Raw genomic sequence first — 18,054 nt, 5'->3', positions numbered from 1 at the left:
CATGTTGAATATTATAATTCACCACGTGATTTCTTACATCAGGTAACTTTGTGAATACTAAATTCCGTCACGTGACTTGTAAGGTAGCATGTTTTGTGCTAACTAGGATATTGTGTTCGAACATGTTAAGTCATCTGGCATTGATATAAAATCTGCTTTAATCACTTTGACGTGCTCATATTGTTCATTTCGTTTTGAAACCTTTGTCAGAAGTGTATTTGTGCCCTACAGAATTGAGAGGGAGATTGGAAAGAGTGATCAGGTTCTTTTTTCTAAACATGTCATTGTCATTTATCAAGTCTAATTTTAGACCCATTCTTACTATGTTAGCTCCACCTCTCATGCATAATTAATGTTCAATCAAGGGCAGGTAAGTGTAAATTCACTATATTTGGAAAGCAGTAAGGACAAAAAACATCGAATCATTTTATTGTATCACAGTCTAAAATCATTTTAAGATTTAAATTTGGTCCCAAATTGACAGGATTCTTTCATAAACATACAAAAGTTAAATAAGGCTTAGATATAAAAGCAAAAGAAGCAACCGAAAAAGACCCAAAAACAGGCGTTAAGTGCAGTCATCCTTTGTGAACTTGGAAACAATTATTTACAATGTATGGATTGTTTAGAGGGAAAACACTTCTAGGGATATGCAGTTATTTTCTGCAGATATTAATAAAACTAAAGCAGTAGAGCTACACTTTTTTCCAAAGAGTTCAGGATTAATCCTTATTATTATAATTATTATTATTTTTTTTTATATATAATCATTTATCATGGGAAGTAATCAAGATGTGTTCCTTTGATCTGCATATTTACCCTTTTTCTATCTTTACATAATGCTGTTATGTGTTATTTTATATTATATAAAATCTGTCAAAATTTTAATTATACCTTTGTTTTAATATTCATTCTTTTTACAAGGGACTGTTTTCTTTAGAATTTAAATTTTTAAGAGGGCTGAAGTGCATGGTGGGAATGACAATGTTACTTGTGGTATACTTGTGTACCAGTACATGTACTAGACTACTACATGTACTAGACTTTCAATGTACAGTTGAACTTCACCATCTTGAACTCCGTTATCTTGAACACCATGAATATGTCTAAATGAATTGAAAGTCCCAATAATGTTTTCTCTACATAATTTACCCTCAATATCTTGAACCTTTGGATATCTTGAAGCTTTTTCAAGGTCCCACAGAGTTCAAAATAATGAGGTTTGACTGTATTTATAACAGGCCCATCTAGTTAAAAATATGCACCAGGAAAAAGCATATTGGAAAATTAAAAAAAAAAAAACAGTCCTAAGAAAAATATATACATATTTTATTTATTTATATATACACTGTGCATTATATATATATATACTTTATTACATATTTTTTTTTAACAAAAGAAAAACAACTTTTAGCTAGTAAATATTTTACACTGACTGTTCTTGCAATGATATGACATATTAAATCAAGTTTTACAATGTTACATGAACTCACACAAACTTATCAAACGTGACAGTAAAGTTGATATCCTATTAATGTGAAATACGAAGATAACTGAGTTTATATACGAGTTTACTATTTGACATTCCATAAAATATAACAGTTGTATTACATGTACCCGTATTTTCTTCATTGTTCAAGCACACATATAACGAAGTGCCAGGGACAGATGGTTTTTGCTTCACTATAAGCATAATTCATTATATCCGTTGGGTTTACAATTAAAGTCATGGGGAATGAAAATCACTTCACTGTAAGTGTCAATTCGTTATAAACATGTTCGCTATAAGTCTGTTTTCCTGTATTTCAATAAGCCTGACACTTATTCAAGTAACATAACAGTAACATTTTTTTTTTAATAATAAAAATTATAATAGATAATCTGAAAATCTTATCTACTGTTTAGAAGCATCTCACATACTTTTGACAAAAATAATTCTCTCAAGTGACATTTATAGACCTTTTCCAATCACCACCCCATACCCCCCCCCCCCCCCATTTTTTTTACTCAAATTTTTTTTCTAGTGAAAAGAACAACTCTTACATTGGTAGAGATACTGATTTCTTCAAATGAAAATATCTAACTAGTTTGTTCTGTGTGTCATGTCTTATTTTGTTATTCATGTCAACCCTGATGATTTTGTTTTTGTGGTGTTCACATAAGTCCATAGTCCCCTTCCATTGGGTTGTAAAGTCTGGGACCAAATCCATGCATGTGGTGATGTCCCCCATAATGCATCATTGCTGCAGCTGTAAATACATAAAGTAAAGTCATTGAGAAAGTGCATTGCTGACTTAATGTCTTTTTTAATCTCAATTTATATAATATGTGCAACATTGTTTCCTAGTACTAAATCAAAATTCTTATGATAGTTACCATTAGCTGAGTATTTCTTGCTCCAAATTAAATTCTTTATAGTGAAAGGATATGCTTACAGCGTTTTGCACTCAAAGTTTGCAGAAAACTTACTTTGTGCAGAAAAAGTGCAATAGAATCTGTTGAATTCGGGTAAATTTTATTGAGTTGACTTCATTTTAAAAGTTTGAAATAGACAAATTTTAATTTTAAGCCTTAATAAATCTGTTTACCTATATAGCAATTTGTAAGCCATGTACATCGGAAACTAATTAAAACTGCTAAATGCTGTCTTTAGCGAGGTAATTATTACCCCCCCCCCCCTCAATGTAAGTAAATAGTAAATAAACCTGCATATTTATATAATAATTAAGCAATCACTCATGTCTCATCGTTTGGAAATTTCTTGGTAAGCTTTTTTTCATTCAATTAATCTGCAAATGTTTGGAAATCGGAACTTCTTTTTTTACCATATTAATTTGTTTATCACAAGCATTATATTCAATACACACCAGCAATAACAGCATCTTCATTTCTACTGTTTCTAATATTGTGCCCGGATGGTGGCAATGTCATGGGTTGATCTACAAGAGAAAAAAAGTTGTATACCTCATCAGTTCACTCTATATATATATGCATCCAATTTCAAGACTGTTTAATACCTATTTTATACACGGTCCGAAAAACAAAACAAAACAAAGTGGACTTAAAAGCAGAGATCATTATACATTTTTTTTTTCAAAGCTGTGAGCTACATGTATACTGGCAGTTAAATATCAATCAAATAATACTTTGTATCTTTTAAACGAAATCTTTTAAAAAGTAATTATTACTAGCAAAAAATGTTGATTTTTCAGTTCTTGCTGAAACTCTGTCTGACAAAATTCTTAATATATGAAGGATTCTACTTCTGTGGGATTGTTTGGAAGAATAAGATGGAAGGGTATGGGAGGATGGAAAAACGGGAAAGGGAGAGAAAGTGTCATGGAGAGAAATGTGGTAAAGAGGAGGAAGGAGAAATTCAGAACCACACAACAGCAAGACAGTGCCAAAAATACTCCCCAGTAACTTGAAAGTACATGTACGCACATAGAGAATCGTAATTGTGAAAATTATAGTTTTTCTTTAATCTTTCGGATGGCTTTAGAAGTCAACATAATTTATGTTTAGACTAGTAGTTTTGATAGATGAGCGAGTTAACATACTAATAGACTATTGTGTAGATCTAATGGCCGGGTTGACTCGGTGGGGGGGGGGGGGGGGGGACAGACTTACCCTGCTGAATCCATCTAGTTTCCATTTGTTGACTTCGAGGATAAGAGTGGTTAACTGGCCTAGGCATAGAGGGATCTAGACGGAAATATACAGTATTAGAACAGATTTAACATTAACAAATTATTAACATATGCAGCTAGTACGTATATAAAAGCACACAAATTAGTTATGTGCGTGTATTTTCTCATTTTAATTCAAAATAATTAACTTTTTAATATTTGAACAATTCAACAAAGTTTAATGTAGATTGTAAAGAAAATTTGGTACATTTGTTTTAGAACGCTATAAGGCATCGTAGATAATAATAGTTATTGGCCTCGGGCAAACAGTTTGCATTGGTTCTTGGGTCCGACAAAACGCATGTAGCCCTCGAACCTAGTCAATAAATGTATATTATATATAACTTACAATACAACAATCAATACGTAGTTCTACAGTCTACCTGTATTTGAAGAACCTGCACAGCCCATTTCTGCTAGGTATCCATTCTGCTGTGTAAATTTCCTATACCTTTTTTTAAAAAGCGATTTCAAAGATTCATTTGCTTACATTCCTTGTATCTTTAAATGGTAGTTCCCTGACAGTTCTGGCACTGTTTTTATGGTTGCTATATATAAACACTGGTCATTTAAATTATTGACTATTGGGTCTATTCAAAGAGGGATAACTTGAAAATTTTTGTAGATCTGTACTCTTCTTTCATACACCAAGTCTATAAACCTCCTTAAAAAGTCAATACATGTACCTAACAGCATAGGCACTCCCCAGCTTCATTGTAAAAAATATATATATCTACTATACTATAAACATAACAGTAGATATATATTTTTTTTTTACAACTAAGCTGGGGAGTGCCTATGCCTAACAGACATTATTAAAATGAAATCCTTTGCATCAACAGAACTAAGCTATTTCATTACGAACCGTTTATGATTGTTTTAAAACACTATAAAAGGGAAGTAGTTTTGGGAATTTTTTAAAAATATATCTTGAATGTTTGACAGCAATAACCGCTTAAGTAGTCCGTTCCTCAGGTTCCGAAAACCAGCAGTTTAGTAATTGAAAATACTCATTTAATTAAATGTCTCTGAATTCACAAGTAATATATGTATTTACCCATAGTATTTCTTCAGAGTTCCTCATCACAATTATTCATATTATATAAGAAAAATTATCAAATCTCAAATATATTTTCAGGAAGCGCGAGTAAAGGCACCAGCTATGCATTTTCTAATTGAAATTGATCAAAAAATATATTTTATATATTTTAAATATATATTTTAGGATAATAAATTATAGGCATCCAGGCTTTTGGAGAATGTTTTCATACTTGTACGGTATTTTCGTTCCATTTACACTTCAGTTGTTACAAATATACATATATATATAATATATACATATATAATGTAGCTCTTTCATAAGGTCGATCCATAGAAATATCGACTTCACATAAAAACATATCGACCGAGCACGAAGTTTCGAAATTTTTTATTTTCACCCTGGGAAAATTTTTATTTTCACCAAATGTGGGTCAAAAACGGATTTGTCCACAAATACCTGTTTCATGAACTCCTCTTACATTTCTGGCTGTATAGTCCATTCATAATTTGGAATGCAATTGGGTGTTTCCTGTTGATGTGCAATAAGGTTTCAGAATTTTCATTTTCACCCATGTACAGTGTACATGTATAGGGGCCTAATGGGAGTCAAAAGACTTTTTTTCTACAAAAATCTGGTTCCCTGAACTCCTATTACATCTTTGCAGTAGCCAACTCATCTTTTGGAATATGACTGGTGGTGTTCTAAAATGTGCAATTAGGTTTCGGAATTTCAGTTATCACCCCCCCCCTTCGGGAGGGGAGGGGGGAGTTGATGTAAAAAAGTTTCGATTTTCTACAAAAGCCTGGTTCCCTGAACTTGATCCTGTCATATTTTTGGCCATAGCCCATTCATAATTTGAAATGTAATTGGGAGTGTCCTGTGCTATAAGGTTTCAGAATTTTCATTTTTCACCCTAGGGGCCAAAAACCTCGTTTTTTAATTCCCTTCAAAACATGGGTCCCTGAACTCCTCTTACAATTTTCACAGTATACGTAGCCCATTTGTATTTTTGAAGATTGTGAGTATCCTGTAGATGTGTACTAATGTTTCAGAATTTTTATTTTCACCCTAGGGGCCAAATAGGTTTTTTTTTTTTTAAACAAAAATCTGATTCCCTAAATTCCTCTTACATTTTTTCAGAGTAGCAAAATCAAATTTGGAATGAGTCTGGGAGTATCCTGTATAGGCCCGTAGGAAGCAATTTCAGTTGGGGGGGGGGGGGGCACAGCCATACATTTTCAGTTGAGGGGGCACTAAGAACTACCCAAAATTCCTTGACAAGCCAAAAAAAAAAAGGTCATCAAAAAGGTCATCAGACGGCCTCCGGTTCCTCCGGCCATGCTGTAGATGTGCATATAAACGAAGGATTCAGAATTTTGATTTTCACCCTGGGGTGATTTTTTTGGGGGGTATTACAGAATTCTTCTTCCCTTGTTACTCAGATATGAAGGTGAGTACATTTAGAGGCAAACACCTACATGCGGGGATTACTGTCTCGTGACAGCATCTAGATCAATTTTAAAAAATAAAATACAAGATGCCGCCCAAGGGCCTTAACGTTCACCTGAGTAAATACAATAATTTAGAGGATCCATAGAGCATAAATAAACTGATAGATGAAGCTTTGATGCCCAAAAGCAAGAGAAATAGGATGAACATGATCTACAAAATAATTAAGTCTAGTACAGGATTGTCCCTAAGACCCGGGGGCCAGGGAATTTCCCTGCCTAAAATGATGTAATCCCCTGGTTATTCCTCCTATACTCTTCATAGGGGATGAAGCCCAAATCCCCTTCTTTTTAAATGCCCCCTTCTATTTCGAAAAGACAATCCTATTCTTAAAGACAACCCTAAATGACTCTTAGTATTCAGCAACAACTCATAAATTAAGTTCTAATCTGTCCCCAACTAAGACTTTTAACAAACTATCAGTGCTTCTAAACTATTTTAATCCCTCACATTGGCTTCTCTTGGTCTTTGAAGAACATTTAATAAGATAAGTTATTTTTTTGTCTCATTTTTATTTATCTATTAGGCTATTTACAAGTCTACCTGATCATTAAAACTATGAAAGTACTTTTTGTATTAGACAATAAAAGTTCTTACATAATTTTCTTATTCTATTCACCATTCAAATACATTATTTACAGTGATTAATTATCAAAATTGAATGGCAAATGGTCATAACTTCTCTCAGTAGAATACAAATTAATAGAGGCCTGGCCAGGACCAGAACACTTGAGCAAATGGTCCAGATGTTCAAAAATCAAGTAAAAATATCATTGGTTATTAAAAATTTTACTCTGCCGCTGAAATGCCCAGAAACAGAGATTTTCATAGAAATAATGCATTTTCACTGTAGAAATTCAACACAGCTCTTTCCTAAACCCAAGGGAAGGGGGGGGGGGGGGAGGGGCATGGAGTCAGGGATTATGAAATTCACAATTTTTTTGCCCTTCACCAATAGATGGTATTTGTGAAAATTGGTTGAAATTGGTTTAGCAGTTCCAGAGAAAAAGTTGAAAATGTCCAAATGTTAAAGCATGAAGGACGATGCAGGACGACAGACAAAAATGGATAGCAAAAGGTCTCCCAAGTGACTCAGGTGACCTAAAAATATAAAGATTTTTAGTTTTAACATTTTATTTCTCAACCTTACAATTTACTTTATATGCAGTTATACTCTAAAACAAGAAAAAATATTTGCAAGTATATATTTCTTTAAAAAAAAAAAAATCTATTATTAAAATAACACTGAAATTACTTTAAAGAATATATTTGAGTAGAGTTCATGTTGCATTAAATTCTTACATATATCAAAAAATACAACCAAATTCTCCAGGTTAACATTGGTAAATATTTTTAAATCAAGGAAACTTCATCTTCATCACTAAAATTGTCCATGCTTGGATTAATTGTTGAGAAGGAACTGTCAAGAAATGGTTTACTATTAGGTTTTCTAGGTGTACTCTGAAGAACACAAACACCAGAATACCTTGGTTGATTTCTCGAACTCTGTCTTAAATTTTGTGTCCATTGCTCATCTCTATCCTGGCAAGTGTCTTTTTTCTCTGAAAAAGATCTCTGAAAAAACGTACTTTTTGAATTTTGGTTCTCTGGTGGAAATAAGCTACACTTGGGTTTCCACTTCCTGACTGATTGGAGTTTGTAGGAACTGGATTGCTGAAACTCTTGTGTAGATGGTGGACACATCTGTCTAGACATCTGAAGCTCTTGTCTAGGTGGCTTATTCACCTCCTCAGATGGCTGAGGCCTTTGTCTGGGTGACTCAAATACTTGTCTAGATAGTACAGGCGCTTGTTTACATGGCTGACACTCATGTTTAGATGACTCATGTACTCTTCTAGATGGCTGACACTTTTGTCTTGATTTCTTAGGCTCTTGTTCATAGTATTTTTCTCCAATATTGTCACGTCTCAAGTCTTGTTTTTGCATGCAAGGCACACCCACTTCCATTTTATCTTGCTGATATTCTTTGTAGGAACAATGCCTCAACACATTTTCTGAAATTTGATTGTGAATGGTTTTTTTGTCTCTAGGTTGGTAATTAAGCTTAGCAATGCAGTTTGATGCGGATCCTCTTCTATGTTCGACCCAACTGTCACAAGAACTTGACCTTACATGTTCTCTCATGCCAAACTGATTATTCCTGATATTTCCTTCATTTCCACAACTCCTCTGGATACCCCTTTTGGTTGATGGAGATTTTTGATAAGGGAATGCATTTGGAACCTTGAACACTGGTGGAACACTTTGACTGGTGTGACAACATGAATTATTCTCTGTGTTAAAATTTTGCTGAAAATTGTTTGAGATTCTTGGTGATGATCTTGGTGATGAAAGATGAAGCCTGGCAAATGAAGAAGATGGTGAATTACTTACATCAGAATGTGATCTGCCATTTTGCGGAGATGATGGGTAACTCTGAGCTCTTGGAGATTGAAAGCATTTTGAACGAGCTCTTGGTGATGAAAAGAATGTAGAATGACCTCCTGGTGATGAAGGATAAGGTGATATATCAGTGGATGTTTGATTACCTGGAAATGGTAAAGTGGATGAAGATTTCTCAGGAGATAAAGAACGGACAAATGTTTGTGAAGCTCCACCTATACCTCTTTCATCAGATAAATTGCCGTTTTCAATAATTTCATGTTGATGACTACATCCCAGTTGTTGACAAAGTTTCATATCATTAACATTCATACAGTCTGCACATGAACAAATAACTCTTTCTCTACAAGAACAATTGATACCATAACAGGACATAGAGTTTCCATCTATATTTAACTCAGATTTGTTGTTTTCCTGGCTGTTTCTCTTCTGGTCAAAATCTGACAATTCTTCTGTGATTTTCTGTTGTCTCTCATTATCAGCTACAGAGAAAGATGGTTCACTATTTACTTCTGACACTGGATGGATGACAAGTTTTCTTTTGGCCTTCACTTGGTACTTGTCCTCGCTCTCTTGTGAAGGCATCATCCACTTTGTAACTTTCTCAATTGATGACATTGGCTGGTTGTTCAGGTGCAAAGTTCCTTCTTTAAGTAACTGTTTTTTAGAATACTCAGGAAGTCCATTTCTGATCATATTTTGGGATGTATCACTTAATGATTCGAAATCTTCCAAACACAAGGAGTTCCTCCTTTTCGAACATTCTGTTTGTACAACAGTTCTACGACTTCTAAAAACTGTCTGTTGGCCTTTCTGTGCACTACTACTTCTTTTGTACAGATCAGAGGTGTTGCTATCAAAGATTGCATTGCCTCTCTTCATATCACTGCCCTGAATTAGAATCTTTTCATTCCCTTGATGCAAATTTGGATGAGAATCTTTCTTTGGATGATAACCACTTCCATTTCTATAAATCGCTACTTCCTTTAGACCTCGGATTCTTTCACATTCTGAGCTTCTCTGATGTATTGTTTGTGTGTCAACTCTCTCATGTCTGTCATCCAAGTTTCCCTCCGACTTCATCATGTCTCCTCTTCCACACATCTGATACAAATTCTGAATCTGATGTCTATAATCGGGTCTTTTTACTCGGACTAACTCCTTGTCCCCTGACATTAAGTGGTGCTCGACTTGTCTGTAGCTGATCTGAGGCTGAGGACAGCGATACTGCTTGTGGATGCGGCTTCTATCATACACACAGGAAGGAAGCTCGGAACTATGATAACCAGAGCTGTCCTCAGAGGAAGCAAAGTAAGACTCCATTCTAGGGCTTTCCTGGAGGTTGCTGTGATGTACTTTCTTTGTCTCTCTTGTCTTGTATGGCTAATGAACAAAAAGAAAACAATTGAAACTACATGTTATTATAGCTGAATTTGTTTTACCCTGGCAATCAGTTTTTATGTCTTACTAATATTTGTAAACTACCAATCTGAATTCACCTTCATGCTTCACAAAAATGTGAAGTACACTATATCATTTAGAGTGAAGTTCATTATCATATCTCCTTCTACCATTATTTAACAATTCTCACAGTAAACTGAAAAGCTCAGAGATTCACTCATATCCTTATCTGATCTAGCTTACTTCTCCAATTACCTTGAGTTGACTAAGAGCATAAAAAACAAAATGCTCTCAGAACTTTCTTTGCTCTCTGTTACCTGGTCATCTTCAGGATTATCTGGTAACCTTAGAGGTTCAAATGTGTGGTCATGAAAACTACCTTTAGTCTTTATGTGACCATCTTTTGAGTTTTCCAAAGAGCTTAAACATTAAAGGGTCAGATATGACCTTTCATCAGATTGTTATGTTTATGCTTTTCTTCATCCATTAGGTAATTTAATAACCTTAAAAGTTCATCAAAACTTACCTCACTGCCTTACCTTTTCATCCTCTGAATATCCTGATGAGCCTAAGAGATTCAGACATAATTTCATCAAATTTATGTACATTCACTTTCTATATCTTGCCTGTGAGTATCCTGAGGAGCCTGAAGGTTCAGAAATGTCCTCATCAGAACTATCCTCATACTCCTTACCTGATCATCCTCTGAGTATCCTGAGGAGCTTGAAGGTTCAGACATGTCCTCATCAGAACTATCTTCACTCTCAGATGTTGTTATCAAAGTTTCTGCATCACTTATATCTTCCTCAAGATCAGGTCCTAACTGAGACAAAACATCCTTGTATGTTTCTAAAAAGCAAAACAAATAAAATGGAACAATATGGAACAAATATTGAATTCAATCTTAGCCTTGTGAACCTGAAAGATAGAGAAAAAGAGGCCTATGAGCCATAGTGTTTACAAGAATCATATTTTCTTTCCATAGAACATAGCCTTACTGTTGTTTGTTGTTTAAGTACTTTGTAACTTAATCTGTTTATGAAAACAGTATTGTTCTACTGTTTTTCTTTCCCTTACTATTCATTATATAATCATGAGTGATTTGTAACATATTTGTGTCTTTCAAGCAAACATTTTAAGATGATGTACCATTAAGACTCTGAATTCTGGAAATGTCATCAGGATAAGGGTCCGCCTCCATATGATCCTCCCCTGGAATCGGCTGAGATCCCATACTGTCTGGTTTATCATAAGATAAAGGAGACAATAAATTCCCATGGGAATCCCAGGGATCCTCTGGCTTGGACAACACATAAGTACCATGAAGATCTGGTCTCTAGCAATAAGAAAAATGGTGATGTTAAACAATTTAAAACTGAATGAAGACAATTTACTTAAAACTGAAGGAGTCTCACACCAAATGAATGTTTTTGTAGTTTGTATGGAACGCCGGGACTGTCTTATATGAGGATTAAACATTATATGCAGTGTTCTCTTCATTATATGTGGTACTATTTTAATTATATGAAGTAGTTTTTACATTATATCGTGTGCAATGTCCATTATATACAGTACTTCTTTCATTATATGATGTAGACATGTCATTATATTATGTACATCTTTCATTATATGAGGTGGTTTTATCATTATATGAGAGTGCTTTTAACATTATATGCTGTAGATCTAACATTATATGCAGTGAACACAACAATATATTATGTACTTCTCACATTATATACAGTATATTCATTATTATATGTAGTATTTCTGTTATTATGATGATGCTGATTGTTAAATATTATGTCCGGTCCTGTTAGCATTCCGTGCGGTAGATTTTGCATTTCGTTATGATGTAGACACAGTATTATATGCAGTGCTTTCTTCTTTATGTGTATGATCTTTCGGAAGCTACCTTTCAGAACCCCCATTGTTAGATTTAGAAAATTCTACCTTTTTTCGTTCTTAGATATGAAAATTCTTCATGATTTTGGTTTATCTTTAATAATTGGTAATCAACCACGCGCCAGCCAAAGGATCGCGGAATAACCACATACCACATTGCACACAATATTTATCCCTATATTAAAGGAATTTTGAAGTCATATCAATACTTCAATAGTTTACGAGAGAGAGAGGGGGAGAGAGAGAGAGAGAGATGCACTTATTACTGAAATAATTTTATTGTTCCATTGTATTAATTGTTAAACTATGGCATATAAAAAAAAATGCTGAAATTGTCTTTAGTTATACTATGTGAATGTTATGTAATGTATCAGGAAAAGATAAACAATTTTCAGAACAGAAAATGTATTGAGTCGTGGGTTGTACTTCAAGATTTTAATTCTAAAAAGATATGTGGTAAAATTACTCAGAAATACAGTGTATATAAATATACATGTAGACCCCCCTCTACCAAATAAAATGAGAGATAAAAGGGTAATTTACATTGTGAAAAATTAGCACATCCCACCCCTAAAAAAACAAACAAACAAATAAATAAATAGATAAATACATGTAGTGTTTTCTATAAGTCGTTGTTGAAGCCCTGCGTACTTGAAGGCATAGGAATACAGTTAGTTTTTTAAATATCTTTTTTGACATTGATTGTCCTATATATGAAATGAATCTTTTTGAATGTCATATTGTTCACAAAAAAGATAGAAAATGCCTCAATTTTTTTCCCACTCCCAAAATATTTCTATCATACTCAACACCCTCTCTCTCTCTCTCTCGTTACTTCATACCATGAAATAGAATGGATTTTATTTTACTGTATTACAATGTATCCTACTTCATATCTTAAAAAAAAACATTTTAACCTGTTCAAGGAGCATTAATTATTAACTGCTTTAATGTATATACGCATGCTTTTATTGTACTGAATTCAACAGGAAAGGTCGGAGTGCTCAAGTCGATAAAAAGAAGAACCGAATTTATAACAGAGAGTTCCGAAAGGTAGCTTCCGAAAGATCATACACATAAAGAAGAAAGCACCGCATATAATACTGTGTCTACATCATAACGAAATGCAAAATCTACCGCATGGAATGCTAACAGGACTGGACATAATATTTAACAATCAGCATCATCTAATAACAGAAATACTACATATAATGATGAATATACTGTATATAATGTGAGAAGTACATAATATATTGTTGTGTTCACTGCATATAATGTTAGATCTACTGCATATAATGTTAAAAGCACTTCATATAATGATAAAACCACCTCATATAATGAAAGATGTACGTAATATATTGACATGTCTACGTCATATAATTAAAGAAGTACTGTATATAATGGAAGTTGCACACGTTATAATGTAAAAACTACTTCATATAATGTTTAATCCTCATATAAGACAGTCCCGGCGTTCCATAAGTTTGCAATCCTAGATGCTATACCCATGGCAGTTTGGTCTGAGTAGGCCTTACAGTTACTTGGGAATGGACTTGCTCATCCAGAAAATGTTGGTCAGATATGTATTGTTTCAATTGCACTATCAACATGATCAAATGAATAAGTGTCTTTACATCACCTATTGGAAAGTAGTGGGATATGTAGAGTAAAACATTACCTGTTTTCAAAGCTATGTGGCACAGTGAATGAGTATCACACTACTAAACCCTTATGTTATTCCTTACATTGTTATAGATATGAAACTATCTAGTATCTGTTACAAATGAGGAAGAGATATGGACTGCTGCACATTTCACTATTAACCGGGTATATTACATGACAAGTTTTAAGTACACTTTCAACATTTAAAGGAATCATAAAGAATCTCATTTGAAGGAAGCTTCATCCCACATAAAACAATGGATAAAAGTAGGTAGGAAGCATAGTTTTAACATGTTTAATTTCTGACTTTTAGATGTGTTACATGTACATGTGTAATACCAGCTACATACATGTACAGAACAAGTATAAAGCGAGTGAAGAAAGAGCATAACACCCTAACCAGGAAAATATTCAGGGTGTATTATTCACTTATCAACATTACAGAGTTCATAGTATTGATATAATTTTCTTTCATGCTTTGAAAAATAAACAAAGGTAATTAAGAAATTATTTTGCTTAAGTACTTGTACAACAATATTTATATACAACAGCCTTACTGATTCACTGTGTTTAGAAAGTCAAAGTAAACAGAGACTATACAACTGTCCTACCAAGATTTTTAATTTCCGTTATAAAGGTCCATAATATAACAAATGCTTGTAATATCTATGTGTAAGGAATTTTACACTGACAATCCATGTGGTCTCATATTCAAGGTCACAATACAACCTTTGATCATAGACTCATAGTTAACATTAACATTTTTGTTATGTACCACACCAGAATTTGGATATATACTAGAATTAAATGATGCTTACTTGTTGTTGAAATGATTCTTTCTCCTGATTCTGTCTGTGATTAAAGGGGTTTATTCTTTTGTGGGCTAAAATGAAAGAAAATAATGATATCGAAAAAGCAACAAGCAAACTGAGAGAATTGTTGTCCGTCCAGCTTTTGGGGTCTTATTGGTTGAGGTGCAATAATTTATGGCATCTTCATGATATTGTAACTGTCTTGCCTATTCTGGCTTGTCTGTCCATCATGCAAGAAATGTTTTATGTAAAAAAAAAATATGAAAGCTCTGTCTCTTCAGGTGCAAATGTTGTGATAAAGGTAAACTTTAAAAAAAAAAAAAGTTATCGGGTCGGTCAAACTTCAAAGTGAAGGTCATAAAGTCAAAAATCCTCATATAATGGAAAGGATATTGTCACAGGTAAAATACATATATACAAATATGAAAGCTCCATCTCTAAAGACACAAAAGCTACAGCAAGAATTTAAAAATTTTGTAAAGTAGGCCAAATTTCAAGGTCAAGTGGTAAAAAAAGGAGTTGGCTTTACATGTGAAATTTGAAAGCTCTATTTTCTCTTATTCAAAAGTTCTTACCAAAAAGCACCCAAAATTAGCTTTATAACAGAATTACAGGATTTAGACATTGTCTGTCCAGTGGGGAACCAACACTTTAAACATACCATGATCTCTGGTACATAGGTCACCTTCTCTTGGTGTGCTCTTAAGCTTGCTGTGTCCAAAGTCCTTTGTTTTTTTATTAATCAGATGACCTACAGAAGAATTTGGAAAAAAAATATCAAGTTCCAATCAGGCCTATAGATAAATAGCGTGTTTCCGGTTTCCCAACTGACCCTAAAATGTATGAGCCGACCATGAAAAATTAATCCGCCGATATCTTTCTGGAAGTAAACAATTCCATTTTCACTATTAGAAATCCTAATCTCGATCACTTCGGTGTTTGGGAAAATGCACACCGTATACACATTAAACAGAAATGCCATTAGTAAGCCACCCTTTTGGGAAAAAGAAATGAACTCTTCATTTTTCTCATTTTGTTTATTGTCAAAGTTGAATTTTAAATAAAAAATGTTAAAATAAAATAAAATGTTTTCCCTACCTACTTACCCTATTTTTTCTCGGGTTGGAATAGGAAACACACTATTTATATATCTTGGCCTCAACAACAGTACAAATATGTATCTGTAATTCATTAATCTTCATAAAATTAATAAATTTTTACTGTTTATCTTTTGTTTTTTTCCTCATGATGCCAACCTCCTCCTAGCCATACCCCAACTACAGACTCCCAACTAATGTGGGAGAACAGTCCTTTCACTGACCTTATCATGTCTTTGTATTCTATGACACACACATCCATCTAAGTTGGAAGTTTACTGTTTTACTTTAAGCACTGTCTCATAAATATTTAATCTCTTACGCTGCTTCATTTTCTATCTTGGATATCAAAAATGAAAAGTTGCATGCTTCTAAACAGAATATCATATCATCCACAGGGCTAGATGCTAACTCGATTCCTACTATCCCTAGTAATGTTTGCTTGTCCAGCATTGTAGTCAAAGAATGCTGGATGTTTTGCCCCAATTTATGGGTTCGTGGTAAGATGCCCCCCCCCCCATGTTTTTTATCAGAAGCCAATAATTATTTGTGCATAATAATGTCAATTTATAAGGCCAAATAAAAAAATATGTGTGGTTCCGGTTACCCGACCGTCCCTATTTTATACCCCCGACCCTAAACTTTTTTTTGACAATATTCAAATTTCCGGAATTTTCCCTGATTTCCCTCATTGGCTCCGGTATTAGTTTTAGTTTCAGCAATGGTGGCCTTCTTTGACAACATTGTTTCAACACGTAGTACAAGTGTTTTGTCAGTTACAAATGTCACCACTTGAAAGGAAGCAATAGTATTATCTCACCAATATCACCAATACTTAATTCAAGAACATTCAATGATATTTTTGACTTTTATTATATTTAAAAAAAAAAAAAAAAAAAAAACAAAAAAAAAACACCTACCTACCTACCCTAATTTATTTGGAGGTGTAACCGGAACCACACATATTTTTTTATTTGGCCTAAGTATACACATGTATTTAAGTATGGGCAAGTATTTGGAGGGAGTGCCCTCCCCCCTTTTTTTTTCATAACAATCTTTTTTTTTATATTAATTTAGTATGAAAAAATTCATTGAAAGGCCTGTTTCCCACATTTATTGATTGTCAAAGTTTTTTTTTTTAAGGTAAGTAGTATATTAATTTTCTGGCATCTCCTCTTCGAAAATGATGCTACATACTTAAAAGGACATAGACTTTTTTTCAATTGTCTACTCAGACAGTGCATTGTTTGTATACTTTGTTTTTAATTCATAGTTTGAACTGTTTCAATCAATACGCTGATGAAGAAACGAATGAAATTAAATGCTAGTATAGACCAAAATGACATTGAGCCCTACCATAGTTGGACAGTCTGACTAATCTGACAGTGATGTTTCAAACAGTATTTAAATTAAATCTCACTAAACAAATTCAGGATTTGCTATAATTTTTTTCTCTCAATCTTTATAATTGTTTTTAATGAGTGTGCAGTACAAAATTTTCAGTTGATCTACAGGGCTAGCTGTACCATGACCTCAATTTTCAAGTTGTCCCAGGCTACAGTACTGTTAGTGTCGAACTCTGAATCCAATCAAATTCATGTAAAAGCAAATTCAATCAACATCCATAAGTATACTGCAATGGCATAAAAAGAATAATTTGCATGATGGGATATGGTTGTACTGTATACTTACTTCGTCCTCTGAGTACGGACAAATCACACAAGTCTACTTCTGTGTCATCTGCATCATCTTCACAATTTTCATACTGGATATCAAACAGAATTATTAAAAAAAATTAACTATATATCTATTAAATAATGCATGCAAACTAGACTATCAATAAAGCTGTCAGGGATTACTTACATCAATTATATTTAGAGATACAGAAAAACTTATATTTACCAAAGTTGTTAGTTACTGCGGATTTGAAAATATTTATGGCAAGATGAAATTTTCTTCATTTTTGCCGTGTAAATTTTTAATTCTTTATGGGATATTATATCCCAAAATAGCTTGTCATATCCCATTTCCCGACGGTCAACTAGTCTATTTATCAACATTTTGCAGTTTTGGGATGGTGGATGGGTGCCACATACCAACAAAACCTCAGATGTAGAAAAAATCTAATCAATGAAAGAGTTCTAGTGTTTTTTTTTTTTTAATTTAATTACCTTATCAAAAATATGCTGTAGATTGGACTGATATCTTCGCAATCTAGTCTCTGGATCTGTGGAAATATACCCTCGATCTGTTCTCCTTTTTAAAGCCCCCGCCATTACATTACCTTGTTGACATTCTGAGTCCCGAGCCCGATCGATATAGGAGGAATGGTTGCGTTTTCACATCATCATGAAGTTTATAATCTCTAGGTCAAGTTTCTCATTGTATAGACCTATGTGTTTTAGCATATTTTACTTTATAGAGTAAGATTTACTTCTTAGATAAATGTATTGACAAAAAGAAAGTTGAGAGCAGGAATATTATTTGTTTCAGAGTTATTTATAGAATAAGAAATTTTCCTGAAGATATTTTTTTCA

The 18,054-nt window shown here is 33.5% G+C and overlaps 1 protein-coding gene across 1 annotated transcript; it reads right to left on the bottom strand.

Moving 5' to 3' along the window:
• Nucleotides 1-7,424: 7,424 nt before the first annotated feature.
• Nucleotides 7,425-17,793, bottom strand: LOC133191934 (uncharacterized). Its single transcript, XM_061327703.1, has 7 exons — nucleotides 17,689-17,793; nucleotides 17,210-17,282; nucleotides 15,082-15,171; nucleotides 14,427-14,491; nucleotides 11,194-11,380; nucleotides 10,739-10,893; nucleotides 7,425-10,026 (listed from the first exon to the last, which is right to left on the bottom strand). Exons 1-7 carry the CDS (start codon nucleotides 17,791-17,793, stop codon nucleotides 7,594-7,596), a joined length of 3,108 nt encoding a protein of 1,035 aa, XP_061183687.1. The 3' UTR covers nucleotides 7,425-7,593.
• Between the last annotated feature and the right edge of the window lie 261 nt (nucleotides 17,794-18,054).

This window comes from Saccostrea echinata, unplaced genomic scaffold (genome assembly GCF_033153115.1).
Source record: "Saccostrea echinata isolate AGI-Se365-2 ecotype Australia unplaced genomic scaffold, CSIRO_AGI_Sech_v1 ptg000025l, whole genome shotgun sequence".
In the NCBI taxonomy this organism is placed as follows: domain Eukaryota; kingdom Metazoa; phylum Mollusca; class Bivalvia; order Ostreida; family Ostreidae; genus Saccostrea; species Saccostrea echinata.
The sequence above is the reverse complement of the archived record's forward strand: the minus strand, read 5'-3'. Positions and strand labels throughout refer to the sequence as shown.